Genomic DNA, 13,649 nt, shown 5'->3' with positions numbered 1-13,649 from the left:
ATGTGTCGAAAGCAGGCAAGGTGTAGCTTGGTGATCCTTGCTTCGATTGCCACGTCTGGCTTGACTTGTTCCCAAAATGATTTATTTGTTCCTCTTGCCATCCATGTATTGATAACATCCTTCTCCAGCACCATGTTTCGAAGGCGTCGACGATTCTTTTGTTTTGTTCTTTATCGTCCAGGTTTTGCATCCGTAGGTTACCACAGAACATACTTGAAGGTTAAGTCATTAGGTGCCAAATATTTTGATTGCTAATATTTCCGCAAAGGAGAGGCGAGATTTAAAAAAAAAAAAAAAAAAAAAAAATAGAAGAGGGGTTTTATTCCACACTGCAGACACTATTAATGCTATCATAATATTACTGCTGCCTGAACCATGATCAGTGTGTCAGGGCCTGGCTGCGTTGTTACAGCTATGTATGTCGCTGCAACGTTTCAGAGAAAGCAAACTTATATAGTTCCCAACCGGATGATTAATCAAAGGAAGCTCCCCATGGTTGACATGTCATTTCTTATGTATGTGTAAAATAAAGACCTGTCGAGTTGAGAGTAGTTAATGGACCGTCTCGTTCTAATTTTCCAAAATACAGTCCTAAAGCGACTTTTCAGAGTATGCAGCCTCTGAAATACCGCAGAAATTTGGAGAGAAACATACATATCTGCAATAATGGAGCCAGTGTCGGATTCTTCCTGCCTGGGATTCGGGCAACATAAATCCCATGACTGGTTGATCGGTCTCTCCCCCCCTCAAAAAAAAAAAAAACAAAAAACAAAAAAACTCAAGAGCTACAAAAACCCTGTTGCCTCTAGAATACTGTGAGGACAGATTCTATCGTTCCCTGCAGTCACCCTCCTGTTCCCTCATAGACTGTAAATCCTCACGGCCCGGGTCCGCTCTCCTACGAACAAATCTGTTACTCAGAAGACTCCCTTTTATCACTCTTGTTGCTTTATAATTTCTTCATTTCATGTACTTAATCCACCTCGTATTTCATACAGCACTGTACATAATGGCGGTAGAAAATCAATAATACAATAAAAATACTACAGGGTGCTCCAGGGAATTTCAGTCCTTGAGGCTTCACTACACTTTTTTTTCCCACAAACTAACTGAAATACAGTCTAACAGGTTTGATTTGTGACTCATTTAGTAGTAAGCTAAAGTATCCAAAAATATTCACTGAAAAAGTTGACTTTAAGAAATATACACTACTGTTCAAAAGTTTGGGGTCACCCAGACAATTTTGTGGTTTCCATGAAAACTCATACTTTTATTAATCGAATGAGTTGCCAAATGAACTTAAAATCTAGTCAAGACATTGACAAGGTTTGAAAAAAAGATTTTTATTTGAAATAATAATTTCCTCCTTCAAACTTTGCTTTCATCAAAGAATGCTCCCTTTGCAGCAATTCCAGCATTGCAGACCTTTGGCATTCTAGCAGTTAATTTGCTGAGGTAATCTGGAGAAATTTCACCTCATGATTCCAGAAGCCCCTCCCACAAGTTGGTTTGGCTTGATGAGCACTTTTTGCATACTATACGGTCAAGCTGCTCCCACAACAGCTCACTGGGGTTGAGATCTGGTGACTGCGCTGGCCACTCTATTACAGATAGAATACCAGCTGCCTGCTTCTTCCCTAAATAGTTCTTGCATAATTTGGAGGTGTGCTTTGGGTCATTGTCCTGTTGTAGGATGAAATTGCCTCCAATCAAGCGCTGTCCACAGGGTATGGCATGGGGTTGCAAAATGGAGTAATAGCCTTCCTTATTCAAAATCCCTTTTACCTTGTACAAATCTCCCACTTTACCAGCAGCAAAGCAACCCCAGACCATCACATTACTTCCACCATGCTTGACAGATGGCATCAGGCACTCTTCCAGCATCTTTTCAGTTGTTCTGCGTCTCACAAATATTCTGTGAGTTTCAAACACTTCAAACTTGGATTCGTCTGTCCATAACACTTTTTTCCAATCTTTCTCTGTCCAATGTCTGTGTTGTTTTGCCCATATTAATCTTTTCCTTTTATTAGCCAGCCTCAGATATGGCTTTTTCTTTGCCACTCTGCCCTGAAGGCCAGCATCCTGGAGTCGCCTCTTCACTGTAGATGTTGACACTGGCGTTTTGTGTGTACTTTTTAATGAAGCTGCCAGTTGAGGACCCGTGAGGCGTCGATTTCTCAAACTACAGACTCTAATGTACTTGTCTTGTTGCTCAGTTGTGCAGGGGGGCCTTCCACTTCTCTTTCTACTCTTCCACTTCTCTTTCTACTCTGGTTAGAGCCTGTTTGTGCTCTCCTCTGAAGGGAGTAGCACACACCTTTGTAGGAAATCTTCAGTTTCTTGGCAATCTCTCGCATGGAATAGCCATAATTTCTAAGATCAAGAATAGACTGTCGAGTTTCACATGACAGTTCCTTTTTCATGGCCATTTTGAGAGTTTAATGGAACCAACAAATGTAATTCTCCAGATTCTCAACTAGCTCAAAGAAAGGTCAGGCTTATAGCTTCTCTAATCAGTCAAACTGTTTTCAGCTGTGCTAACATACTTGCACAAGGGTGTCCAAGGGTATTCTAACCATCCATTAGCCTTCTTACACAGTTAGCAAACACAAAGTACCATAAGAACACTGGAGTGGTGGTTGTTGGAAATGGGCCTCTATGCACCTATGAAGATATTGCATTACAAACCAGACGTTTGCAGCTAGAATAGTCATTTACCACATTAACAATGTATAGAGTGTATTTCTGAAACATTTAATGTCAGCTTCATTGGAAAAAACTGTGCTTTTCTTTCAAAAATAAGGACATTTCTAAGTGACCCTAAATTTTTGAACAGTAGTGTATGCATTTAATGAAAAAAAGGTATAAATATAATTTCATTTTACAGCATTCAAAGAAATCTAGAAAATAGTCGGCTTTTATGAACCAGTATACAAAGTCTGATACATAAAGGTGTGACAAAACACACAGACTAACCGGGAAAAGGGATGCAGCCTTATGGGAGATCAGGTATGACATATCCCACCTTAGATATGGGTAAAGAGACACTGGAAGGTCTGGAATATGTGACATGTAAATGGGTAGAAAGACTTTACGTACTTCCTACAAATGTGGATTCTGAAGCAGGGGGCCATTTTTTCTAGTAGCTGATATTTGTGCATTTCCCTGATGCATACATACTACGGCCTGTTTGGGGGCCTGAGGATTAATGTTCAATAACGATGCCTATTCCTCTCATCAAAAACTCGCCAAGTCCCTGTTGCAGTGTGTGCAAACAAGGTAAAGAACTACAGAAAACACCAGACAGGTTTCTGTACCAAATATAAAGTTCTGTTTTGCAAACATATTTATTTAATGCAATAAAATGCAAATTAATTATGTAAAAATCATAATGATTCTGTTTTTCTTTTTTTAAGATTCTGTCTCTCACAGTTGAAGTGTACCTACGATAAAAATTAGACCTCTCCATTCTTTGTAGACATTGGTAGTGTATCAAATACTTATTTTTCTCACTGTATATGTTGCTGTTAAACTGCAACAAAGTGAAAATGAATATGGTCACACTGCGACCAACAAGATAGAGACTGCGGCATCCAAGTCTCAAAAATACAACTGAATCTGATTCCTTAAAACTTGCAGGCTGCAGTTCTTTGTGGGTCACTTGCATGATGCAGTGATGTAGCAGAAGCATACAATGATCTTCAACCTGTGCCTTTTAGTGCACTTATTGCTCACTTTGCATGGATATATTTTATTGCTCTCTGTAAATAAGAAATAAAATGTGGGTTTTTCTGTCATTAAACGAGGGGTACCAACAATTTTGACCACATGTGTATTGTCACAATCCATTTTTGTATCTGTTTCAGCTTGGGCTGCTCACATATAGACTTTTTTCCTTTCTTGCCATCTGGGGGTTAATGTCAGTTTTTCCCCCGGTGGCCGCTGGTGTTACTACATATTTAGTTAGTCTGCTGGTGGTGACTACTCCCACCTTCCTATATAAGGTCACCTGAGGCATCAGCTGGTGTTGCTGATACACTTCCTTTTGGATACCAACTGTGGTCAAGACAGGAGCTGGCTGAGAGTAGTGGTGCTTCTGCTGAATGCTGATCTGGTGTTTACTCTGCTGCTTGGTGCATTGCAGCAGAGAAAACTAAGTGTTGTTTGCTTTACCCTGTCTGTTGTATCTCCCCTTGGTGTTTTATTAGTGCAGCGGTGGGACCAGTGTCCGCACTTACCAATTCCCTAGTGAGGGATAGGTGCAGGCAAGTGAGGGACAAGGTATCCTGCTCGGTGACGGTTTAAAAGAAACCATATAGGACATCAGGATAGACCAGGGGACGGCCTCAGGAGAGTGCAGGTGGTGTCCATTTTCCCGTTCCCTATTGCAGGGCCCACCGTTGTAATTGTTTCCCCGGTGTCCCCTTGTTTGTCTTTGTTTGGTGACCGACCGGTCATCGGGTCACGCCACGCAGGGCCAGTCACATATCGTGACATGTATAATTGTGAAGTGCTACATTGACTTATTGCACCCTTAGATGTCATAGATGTGATAACGGTCAGTTCTTACCATGATTAGCCACTGCTTTCCCGCCTTTCGCTCGGATTTCTTCTACAACCTTGTCGGCAGCTGATGAACTTTTTCCATCGCCTTTAATGTCACCTCCAAGATCATTTACTGCAAAATCATTAGGAAAGCCAATGTTATATTAAAGCATACAAAAACACGGTACAGAGAGAATTCAAGGTATAATAGGAGAAAACATCTGGAAGTGTCTGGATACAGAAGAGAAGGGACAAATTGTAATGTGAAATAAAGGATAGTAAGAACTGAACTGTAAAATAATTAAGGCAAACAAGAGAAACAGATAAATGTATGTACGAGAACCCTGAATAAAGTCGCCAGATTCATACAAGTAAAATAACGGCTGGACACGGCACCAGTCAGGATTCAATGTCATTTTCAATTGTGTTCTGTATGGAGGTATTACAACAGGGTGCAATGGAGACTAGCTAGATCCATACAGGCTCCGAGCACAGGGTTATGTCAGATGTATGAGCCCTAAACAGGCACAGCCAGGTGTTCATTCATCCGGAAAACTTGGCCCCAAGGCAAAAGCAGATGGTTGTCCAACGCCTGAAATGGAGGGCACATGACCCACCTGCTTTATTAATCAGTATATACTATGTGACATTTGTACGCTAACATGAGAGCAGTAGATCTAGTCCCCAATCTATACACTAAACAAACTGCATTAAAAGAAAAAAAACAAAAACACCCAAACATGTTGGCTCATCTGTCTCGAAATTTTTTTTTTTATTACCGTATTTTTCATTTTTCTGGTGTAAAAATGTGTCTAAACTCATTATCAGCGCAGTACAAGTACACTACTTATTTCACAATCTGCTGCCAAAATATTTAATATAATTTGTGATCATTTTATAAACTCTGTTCTGGAAAAATAATCTTACACTATTCAGAAATAAGCACTATAGGGGGGAAAACCGCAATTCAATAGGAAAATAGTTACCGTAATCACAGACTGTCTTTCCCCCGCACATCTGAATGAACAGATGAAATCACCTAATTAGGTTGTGTATAATTAAGATTAAACTAAGAGATTTATTAATGCTGTGAAATCAAGAGGAGGGGCATCAACATGGCAGCCAGGTCACCTTATCAACCAAATGACTGAGGAGTTCTGAATTGAAAACGTGACTTTTTATGCAGCGATATGAGAGCACGGGATGTACTGCTGCTTATTATGAATAAGAAATGCAAGTGTGAACTTGGCTCTCACGTCCATATCATAATTTAGAAGTATTTCCACGAGCGACTTTCCAGCCCGAACAAGCATCATAGCCGAATGGGAGATAAAGAGCAACATGCGGCAATAGCTGCCAACAGTGTACGGAGCTGCCGTGTTCCATACACACCTTAACCCCTTAAGCCCCAAGGGTGGTTTGCACGTTAATGACCGGGCCATTTTTTACAATTCTGACCACTGTCCCTTTATGAGGTAATAACTCTGGAACGCTTCCATGGATCCCGGTGAATCTGACATTGTTTTCTCGTGACATATTGTACTTCATGTTAGTGGTAAAATTTCATTCAAATAACTTGTGTTTATTTGTGAGAAAAATGGAAATTTGGGGCAAATTTTGAAAATTTCGCAGTTTTCCAACTTTGAATTTTTATGCCCTTAAATCACAGAGATACAGCACACAAAAAACTTGATAAGTAACATTTCCCACGTTTACTTTACATCAGCACAATTTTGGAACCAAAATTTTTTTTTGTTAGGAAGTTATAAGGGTTAAAAATTGACTAGCGATTTCTCATTTTTGCAACACCATTTCATTTTTACGGACCGCATGACATTTGAAGCCACTTTGAGGGGTCTATATGATAGAAAATACCCAAAAGTGACACCATTATAAAAACTGCACCCCTTAAGGTGCTCAAAACCACATTCAAAAAGTTTATTGACCCTTTAGGTGTGTCACAGGAATTTTTTGAATATTTAAAAAGAAATGAACATTTAACTTTTTTTCACAAAAAAAATACTTCAGGTTCAATTTTTTTTTATTTTACCAAGGGTAACAGGAGAAATTGGACTGCAAAATGTATTGTGCAATTTGTCCTGAGTACACTGATACCTGATATGTGGGGGGGACCACTGTTTCGGCGCATGGCTGAGCTCAGAAGGGAAGGAGCGCCGTTTGACTTTTTCAATGCAAAATTGGCTGGAATTCTGATCGGACGCCATGTCACGTTTGGAGAGCCCCTGATCTACCTAAACAGTGAAAACTCCCCACAAGTGACCCCATTTTGGAAACTAGACCCACCAAGGAACTTATCTAGATATGTGGTGAGAACTTTGAACCCACAAGGGATTCACAGAAGTTTATAACGTACAGTCGTACAATTAAAAAAATCATATTTTTTCCACAAATATGATCTTTTCACCCTCAATTCTTATTTTTCCAAGGGTAACAGTACCCTAAAAGTTATTGTGCAATTTGTCCTGAGTACGCTGATACCCCACATGTAGGTGTAAATGACTATTTGGATGCATGGCAGAGCTCGGAAGGGAAGCAGCGCCATTTGATGTTTTTGGCTGGAATTGAGATCGGACACCATGTCGCGTTTGGAGAGCCCCGATGTACCAAAACAGTGGAAACCCCCCACAAATGATACCATTTTGGAAACTAGACCCCCCAAGGAACTTATCTAGTTGTGTGGTGAGCACTTGGAACCCCCCAGTGCTTCACAGAAGTTTATAACGACCGGGCGTGAAAATAAAAAAATCGTATTTTTTCCACAAACATGATCTTTTAGTCCCCATTTTTTTATTTTCCCAAGGGTAACAGGAGAAATTGGATCCCAAAAGTTGTTGTTCAATTTGTCCTGAGTACGCTGACACCCCATATGTGGGAGAAAACTACTGTATGGGCACACGTCGGGGCTCGAAAGGGAAGTAGTGACGTCTTGGAATGCAGACTTTGATGGAATGGTCTGCGGGTGTCATGTGCGTTTGGAGAGCCCCCGATGTACCTAAACAGTGGAAATCCCCCACAAATGACCCCATTTTGGAAACTAGACCCCCCACGGAATTTATCTAGATGTGTGGTGAGCACTTTGAACCCCCAAGGGCTTCACAGAAGTTTATAACGCCCGGGCGTGAAAATAAAAAGATCGTTTTTTTCCACAAAAATGATATTTTTGCCCCCAATTTTTTATTTTCCTAAGGGTAACAGGAGAAATTGGACCCCAAAAGTTGTTTTGCAATTTGTCCTGGAGTAGGCTGATACCCCATATGTGGGGGTAAAACACGGTTTGGGCACATGGCAGAGCTTGGAAGGGAAGGAGCACCATTTGACTTTTTCAACTCAGAATTGGCTCGAATTGAGATCAGACGCCACGTTGCATTTGGAGAGCACCTGATGTGCCCAAACAGTGGAAACCCCCAATTCTAACTCCAACCCTAACCCCAACACACCCCTAACCCTAATCTCAGCCCTAGCCCTAACCCTAGCCCTAATGGGAAAATGGAAATAAATACATTTTCTTTTAATTTTATTATTTTTCCCTAACTAAGGGGGTGATAACGGGGGGTTTGATTTACTATTTATGGCGGTTTTTATGTTTGGCAGCTTTCGAACGCTAAGGCTAGTTTCACATTAGCGCTTTTGAGCGCAGCGACGGCCTGCGCACGGCCGCCGCTAAGCCCCGCCCCTGCCGCGCCTCCGCCGGTAGCTCCGCCTACCGGCGCATGACGCTGCATGCATCCTGCTTCCCCCATCTTTATCACTGGGGGCGCAGGCCGTGCGCAGTATGCGTTTGGCGGCGCATGCGCCTTTTTGACGGTGCGCCGAGCGCAACCAAACTGCAGCAGGTTGCGTTTGGCGCAGGTCGGCGCACCGTCAAAAAGAAGCATGCGCCGCCAAACGCATACTGCGCACGGCCTGCGCCCCCAGTGATAAAGATAGGGGACGCAGGACGCATGCAGCATCATGCGCCGGTAGGCGGAGCTACCGGCGGAGGCGCGGCAGGGGGCGGGGCTTAGCGGCGGCCGTGCGCAGGCCGTCACTGCGCTCAAAAGCGCTAATGTGAAACTAGCCTTAAAGACGCTTTTTATTGTAAAAATAGTTTTTGCATCACCACATATTGAGAGCTATAATTTTTCCGTATTTTGACCCACCGAGTCATGTGAGGTCTTATTTTTTGCGGGAAGAGTTGACGTTTTTATTGGTACCATTTTCGGGCACGTGACTTTTTTGATCACTTTTTATTCCGATTTTTGGGACGCAGAATGAACAAAAACCAGGGTTTCATGAATTTCTTTTGGGGGGTGCGTTTACACCGTTCCGCATGCGATAAAATTGATAAAGCGGCTTTATTCTTCAGGTCAGTACAGTTACAGCGATACCTCATTTAGGTCTTTTTTTATGTTTTGTCGGTTTTATGCAATGAAAACTATTTTATATAAAAAATTATTATTTTTGCATCGCTTTATTCTGCGAGCTATAACTTTTTTATTTTTTCGCTGATGATGCTGTATGGCGGTTAGTTTTTTGCGGGACAAGATGACGTTTTCAGCGGTACCATGGATATTTATATGCGTCTTTTTGATCGCGCGTTATTGCACTTTTTGTTCGGCGGTATGATAATAAATCATTTTTTGCTTCGTTTATTTTTATTTTTTAAGGGGTTCGCTAAAAGGGTTAACTAATGGGACAGTTTTATAGGGCAGGTCGTTACGGACTCGGCGATACCAAATATGTGTACTTTTATTGTTTTGTTTTTTACTTCCAAAAAATGAATTTATTGGGGGAATTTTTTTTTCTAATTTATTCGGCGATTTTTTTTTTAATTATTATTTTAAACACTTTTTTTTTTTTTTTTTAACTTTATTACATTGTCCCAGGTGGGACAGCACTGTCCTGTGCCAGATCGCTGATCTGTCACATCACAGATCACTGTGACAGATCAGCGATCTGTCACAGGCAGTGCAGCAGGCTTCCTCGTGCCTGCGCTTTGCAGGCGCTGAGGAAGCCAGCTCCCTGCAGGCCCCGAAGGTCCCGTCGCCATCTTGGATTCGGGGGCCTGCAGGGAAGGAGCCCCCCGCAGCTGCGCTGCACATTGCGCTGCCGTGGGGGGCTCAGGGAAGCACGGAGGGAGCCCCCTCCCTGCCAATGCTTCCCTTTAACCCCCGGAACACCGCGATCGTGTTTGATCGCGGTGTGCAAGGGGTTAACATGTCAGGGGCGGTCCGTGACCGCCCCTGACACATTGTGCCGGGTGTCAGCTGTGATAATCAGCTGACACCCGGCCACGATCCGCGGCGCTCACCACGTGGGCGCCGCTGATCGCTATGACATACTATCCCATCCCTGGGAATTAAGTCCCAGGGCACATGGATGGGATAGTACATCTCATGGCAGAAAGGGGTTAAATCCAGTTGATGCCAGACAAAATATTACTTAATGGGTAAGGGGGCTGGGTATCATTTAAAAAATATACATGCATAAGAGTTTTTACATTGTCTAAATTTCAATTATGAGGTAGCAACATACAGAAAAAAAAAAAAACACGGCCCACATAAGGTTAGAACAGGCTTTCTCTGGTGGTAGAGGTGATGCCACACAGCACTGATTTCACTGCAGAGCTATGTGGGACTACAAAGTGCCAGAGAGAAGTGTGATTACCGAGAGGAGTGTGAGGCGAGGGGCTGTACTGCTGAGCTGTGTCTCCTTACAAACACCTCTGCAGTTCTCCTTTCACAGCACTGTCAGCTCCGATGTACAGTGCCAGCAAAAAAAAGCAGCAAAAAAAAAAAACTTTACATATAAAATCCACATCATAATTTCACTTTTTAAAAGTGTACACAATGGGGGAGATAATAAAAAACTGTCTAATATTAAAGCTGGCTTTGTTGCAAATATCAACCAATCAGCGCTCAGTTTTCACTTCTCTGGTAAAGCGAAAGCTGCACTCGGGTTGTTATGTGCAGCTCAGCCAGTTTTGCTATTAGGCAGTCTTTTATTATCTCCCTCAGTTTTTATCTCCCACAATGGGTCGAAAGAAGCTTAAAATGGAAGAGAAATCCTGTGCCTTGGCTCGGCTCTGCTCGAGACGGGGGAATTCGGTGATTGCTGTAGCTAGAGATCTGGGAGTGTCAAGAGAAGCAATTTATCAACTGAAGCGGTCGGCGGCATCATTGCCTCCTGGGATGGTACCGCAGAGGAAGTCAGGCTCTGGCGCACCTAAGAAGACTTCACCAAGGACTGATAAGCTTCTGAAGCGTGAAGTGATATCACATCCTTCTATAACTGCTGTTGAACTAAAAAACAAGTACCCTATGCTCCTCCAGAACATTGCAACTAGGACAGTTCGTCACCGCCTGCCGAAGGACCTGGGTCTACCAAGTTGCCGTGCCGCAAAGAATCCCCTGCTCACAGCAGCAATGAAGAAGAAAAGGCTTGCCTTTTGTAAGAAATATCAAGATTGGACATCTGAAGAGTGGAAGAAAGTGATGTTTAGTGATGAGAGCACGTTTAGGCTGGTCAGGGGAGGCTCAAAGGTTGTGCGTCGTCCGAGTACCGTGTCACGGTATGACCCAAAATATACAGTTAAGACTGTTAAACACCTTGACAGTGTGATGGTGTGGGGTGCATTCAGTGGAAGCATGGGCAGGGCAGGTTTGTACTTCCTTCCCAAGAATGTAACTATGAAAGCAAGCAATTACTGTTTTGGAAGAACACATGCTTACTTTTTGGGTCATACATCAGTGTGATTACTTTATGCATAATGGAGCCCCTGTCCACAAAGCCAAGGCTGTGAGAAAGTTTCTCAGTGACCATAACATTAACATTTTAGAGTGGCCAGGTAATTCCCCTGACCTTAACCCCATAGAAAATGCCTGGAATTTAATGAAAAACAAGGTTCAAGAGACACGACCTAGCAACATCAACAATCTAAAGGAGGTGCTGAAGACACTGTTGGCAAACATGGACTCCACATACTTAACCAGCCTTGCTGAATCTATGCCTAAACGACTGCAGATGGTGATAAAATGTAAGGGTGACATGACAAAATACTAATTGTAATAAAATATCCACAATAAAACTCTTGAATATTAAGATTTTGTGGTTTCATTGAACTTGTAAAGATTGTTTTTGCCGGCACTGTATCTTCCTCCTCTTTCCCCCATATTATCTGCTCTTAGATAAAAGGTGCTTTGTAGTCACATTCATCTCTACTCCAGGCACTTTGTTATCCCACAGAGCTCTGCATAGCAAACTGTGTAATTGCATGTATCACACAGGAGAAAACCTACTCTAAGTTAATGTGGGGGGGGGAAAGAGTTCTTTTCTTTTCCCCCCTGTATGTTGCTGACTGATTATGATTGGTCAGGTTCATGCAGGGGAAGAAGTACAAGCCTCCAGAGCAAATCTCTGGTATAGCCTCTTTTCAACTTAGCATAAATTGTAACCTAAATTATAACCTACTTTACAAGCTAATATCTATGCAATGGAGAAATTAAAAACAAAAAAAAAAACTAAGTTTTAATCAATTTAACATGCTCAAACTGATGAAAGGTCCTCTTTAAGACTCTGCTTACATTACATTTGACTACTAGTCTTGCATATGACATACAAGAGGAGTTTGCCGAAAACACTGCTGTTGACAACTAATTTTTCATACACAATTTGGTCACGTGGGCAAAAAGACAATCTTTTGTATTTTTTTCTATCAATCATCTGACAAACACACACACTTTAGAATAGGCTATAAATTCAATTGTACCTAGAATACGGGAAATACATTTTTCACAGTATCACCGAGACGGAGAAATAGGAATAACCTCTTTACCTCCAAGCTCATTTAAATGATTGACAGCGCTAGGCGAAAAATCAATAACTGGAAGACCGTTCTTACAGAACATTCTCTGCCCCGCAATCTTCACAAATAATAGCCAAGTGAAATTTAAACTTGTTGTCATTTTGCCAGTGTTATCCATTAGTTTCTCATGCATCAAAGTTACATTTTCAGATTACAGACTGTGATTTTGTACCTAGAAGAACTATTGGCACATAAAGAAAAAATAAAATATGGCATTATGCAGATTGTATGTTTCACTCGATGGATTCAAAACTTTAAAGAACAAAAAGGTTCTGCCAGGTACTCTGCATCACACAACATATACGGGCATATTTTGACAAACTTACTTGAATGTTTGATTATTAGTTAAAAGCACACGTAATATTCATGAGGGGAGCGGAATATACTGTGGCCCTTGCATCTGGATTTGAGACCTTAACACACTGAAAGGGAATATGTCACCCCATTTTTTGACTATCAGCTGCCGGCACTGCCATCAGGGACTTATCTACAGCATTACAGCATTCTGTAATGCTGTAGATAAGCCCCCGATGTAACCTGAAAAATAAGAAAAATGAATATTATACTCACCCAGGGGCGGTCCGGTTTTGGTCCGATGGGCGTCGCGGTCCGGCGCCTCCCATCTTCTAATGGTGACGTCCTCTTCTTTGCTTCCTGTCGTGGCTCCTGTGCAGGCACACTGCTCTGCCCTGTTGTTTTTTATGCAAAATTTGCTGGAATGATTAGAGGACAGCATGTCGTGTTTGGAGAGCCCCTGATGTACCTAAACAGTGGAAACCCCCCACAAGTGACACCATTTTGGAAACTAGACCCCTCAGGGAACTTATCTAGATGTGTGGTGAGCACCTTGAACCCTAAGGTGCTACACAGAAGTTTATAACGTAGAGCCATGAAAAAATAAAATCACATTTGTCAAACAAAAATGTTGTTTTAGTCCCAAATTTTCTCTTTTCACAAGGTAACAGGAGAAAATAGACCCCAAAATGTGTTGTAGAATTTCTCCTGAGTACGCACATACACCATATGTGGTGAAAAACTATTGTTTGGGTGCACGACAGTGCTCACAAACGAAGGAGTGATGTCTTGGAAAGCAGACTTTGATGGAATGGTCTGCAGGTGTCACGTTGCGTTTAAAGAGCCCCTGATGTACCTGTGCCTAAACAGTGGAAACACCCCACAAGTGACCTCATTTTGGAAACTAGACCTCTTAAGGCCGAGGTCACACTTGCAAGTGTAATGC

The 13,649-nt window shown here is 42.1% G+C and overlaps 1 protein-coding gene across 1 annotated transcript in view; it reads right to left on the bottom strand.

The window, feature by feature from the left end:
- Positions 1-13,649, bottom strand: part of HSD17B4 (hydroxysteroid 17-beta dehydrogenase 4) — a 397,700-nt gene that overhangs the window by 310,225 nt on the left and 73,826 nt on the right. The window contains exon 3 of the mRNA XM_073554879.1: positions 4,571-4,678. Coding sequence (XP_073410980.1) covers positions 4,571-4,678 — 108 coding nt within the window. The remainder of the gene's footprint in view (positions 1-4,570; positions 4,679-13,649) is intronic.

This window comes from Dendrobates tinctorius, unplaced genomic scaffold (genome assembly GCF_039654945.1).
Source record: "Dendrobates tinctorius isolate UK_male_01 unplaced genomic scaffold, ASM3965494v1 ptg000003l, whole genome shotgun sequence".
Taxonomy (NCBI): domain Eukaryota; kingdom Metazoa; phylum Chordata; class Amphibia; order Anura; family Dendrobatidae; genus Dendrobates; species Dendrobates tinctorius.
This window is presented reverse-complemented; position numbering and strand designations above follow the sequence as displayed.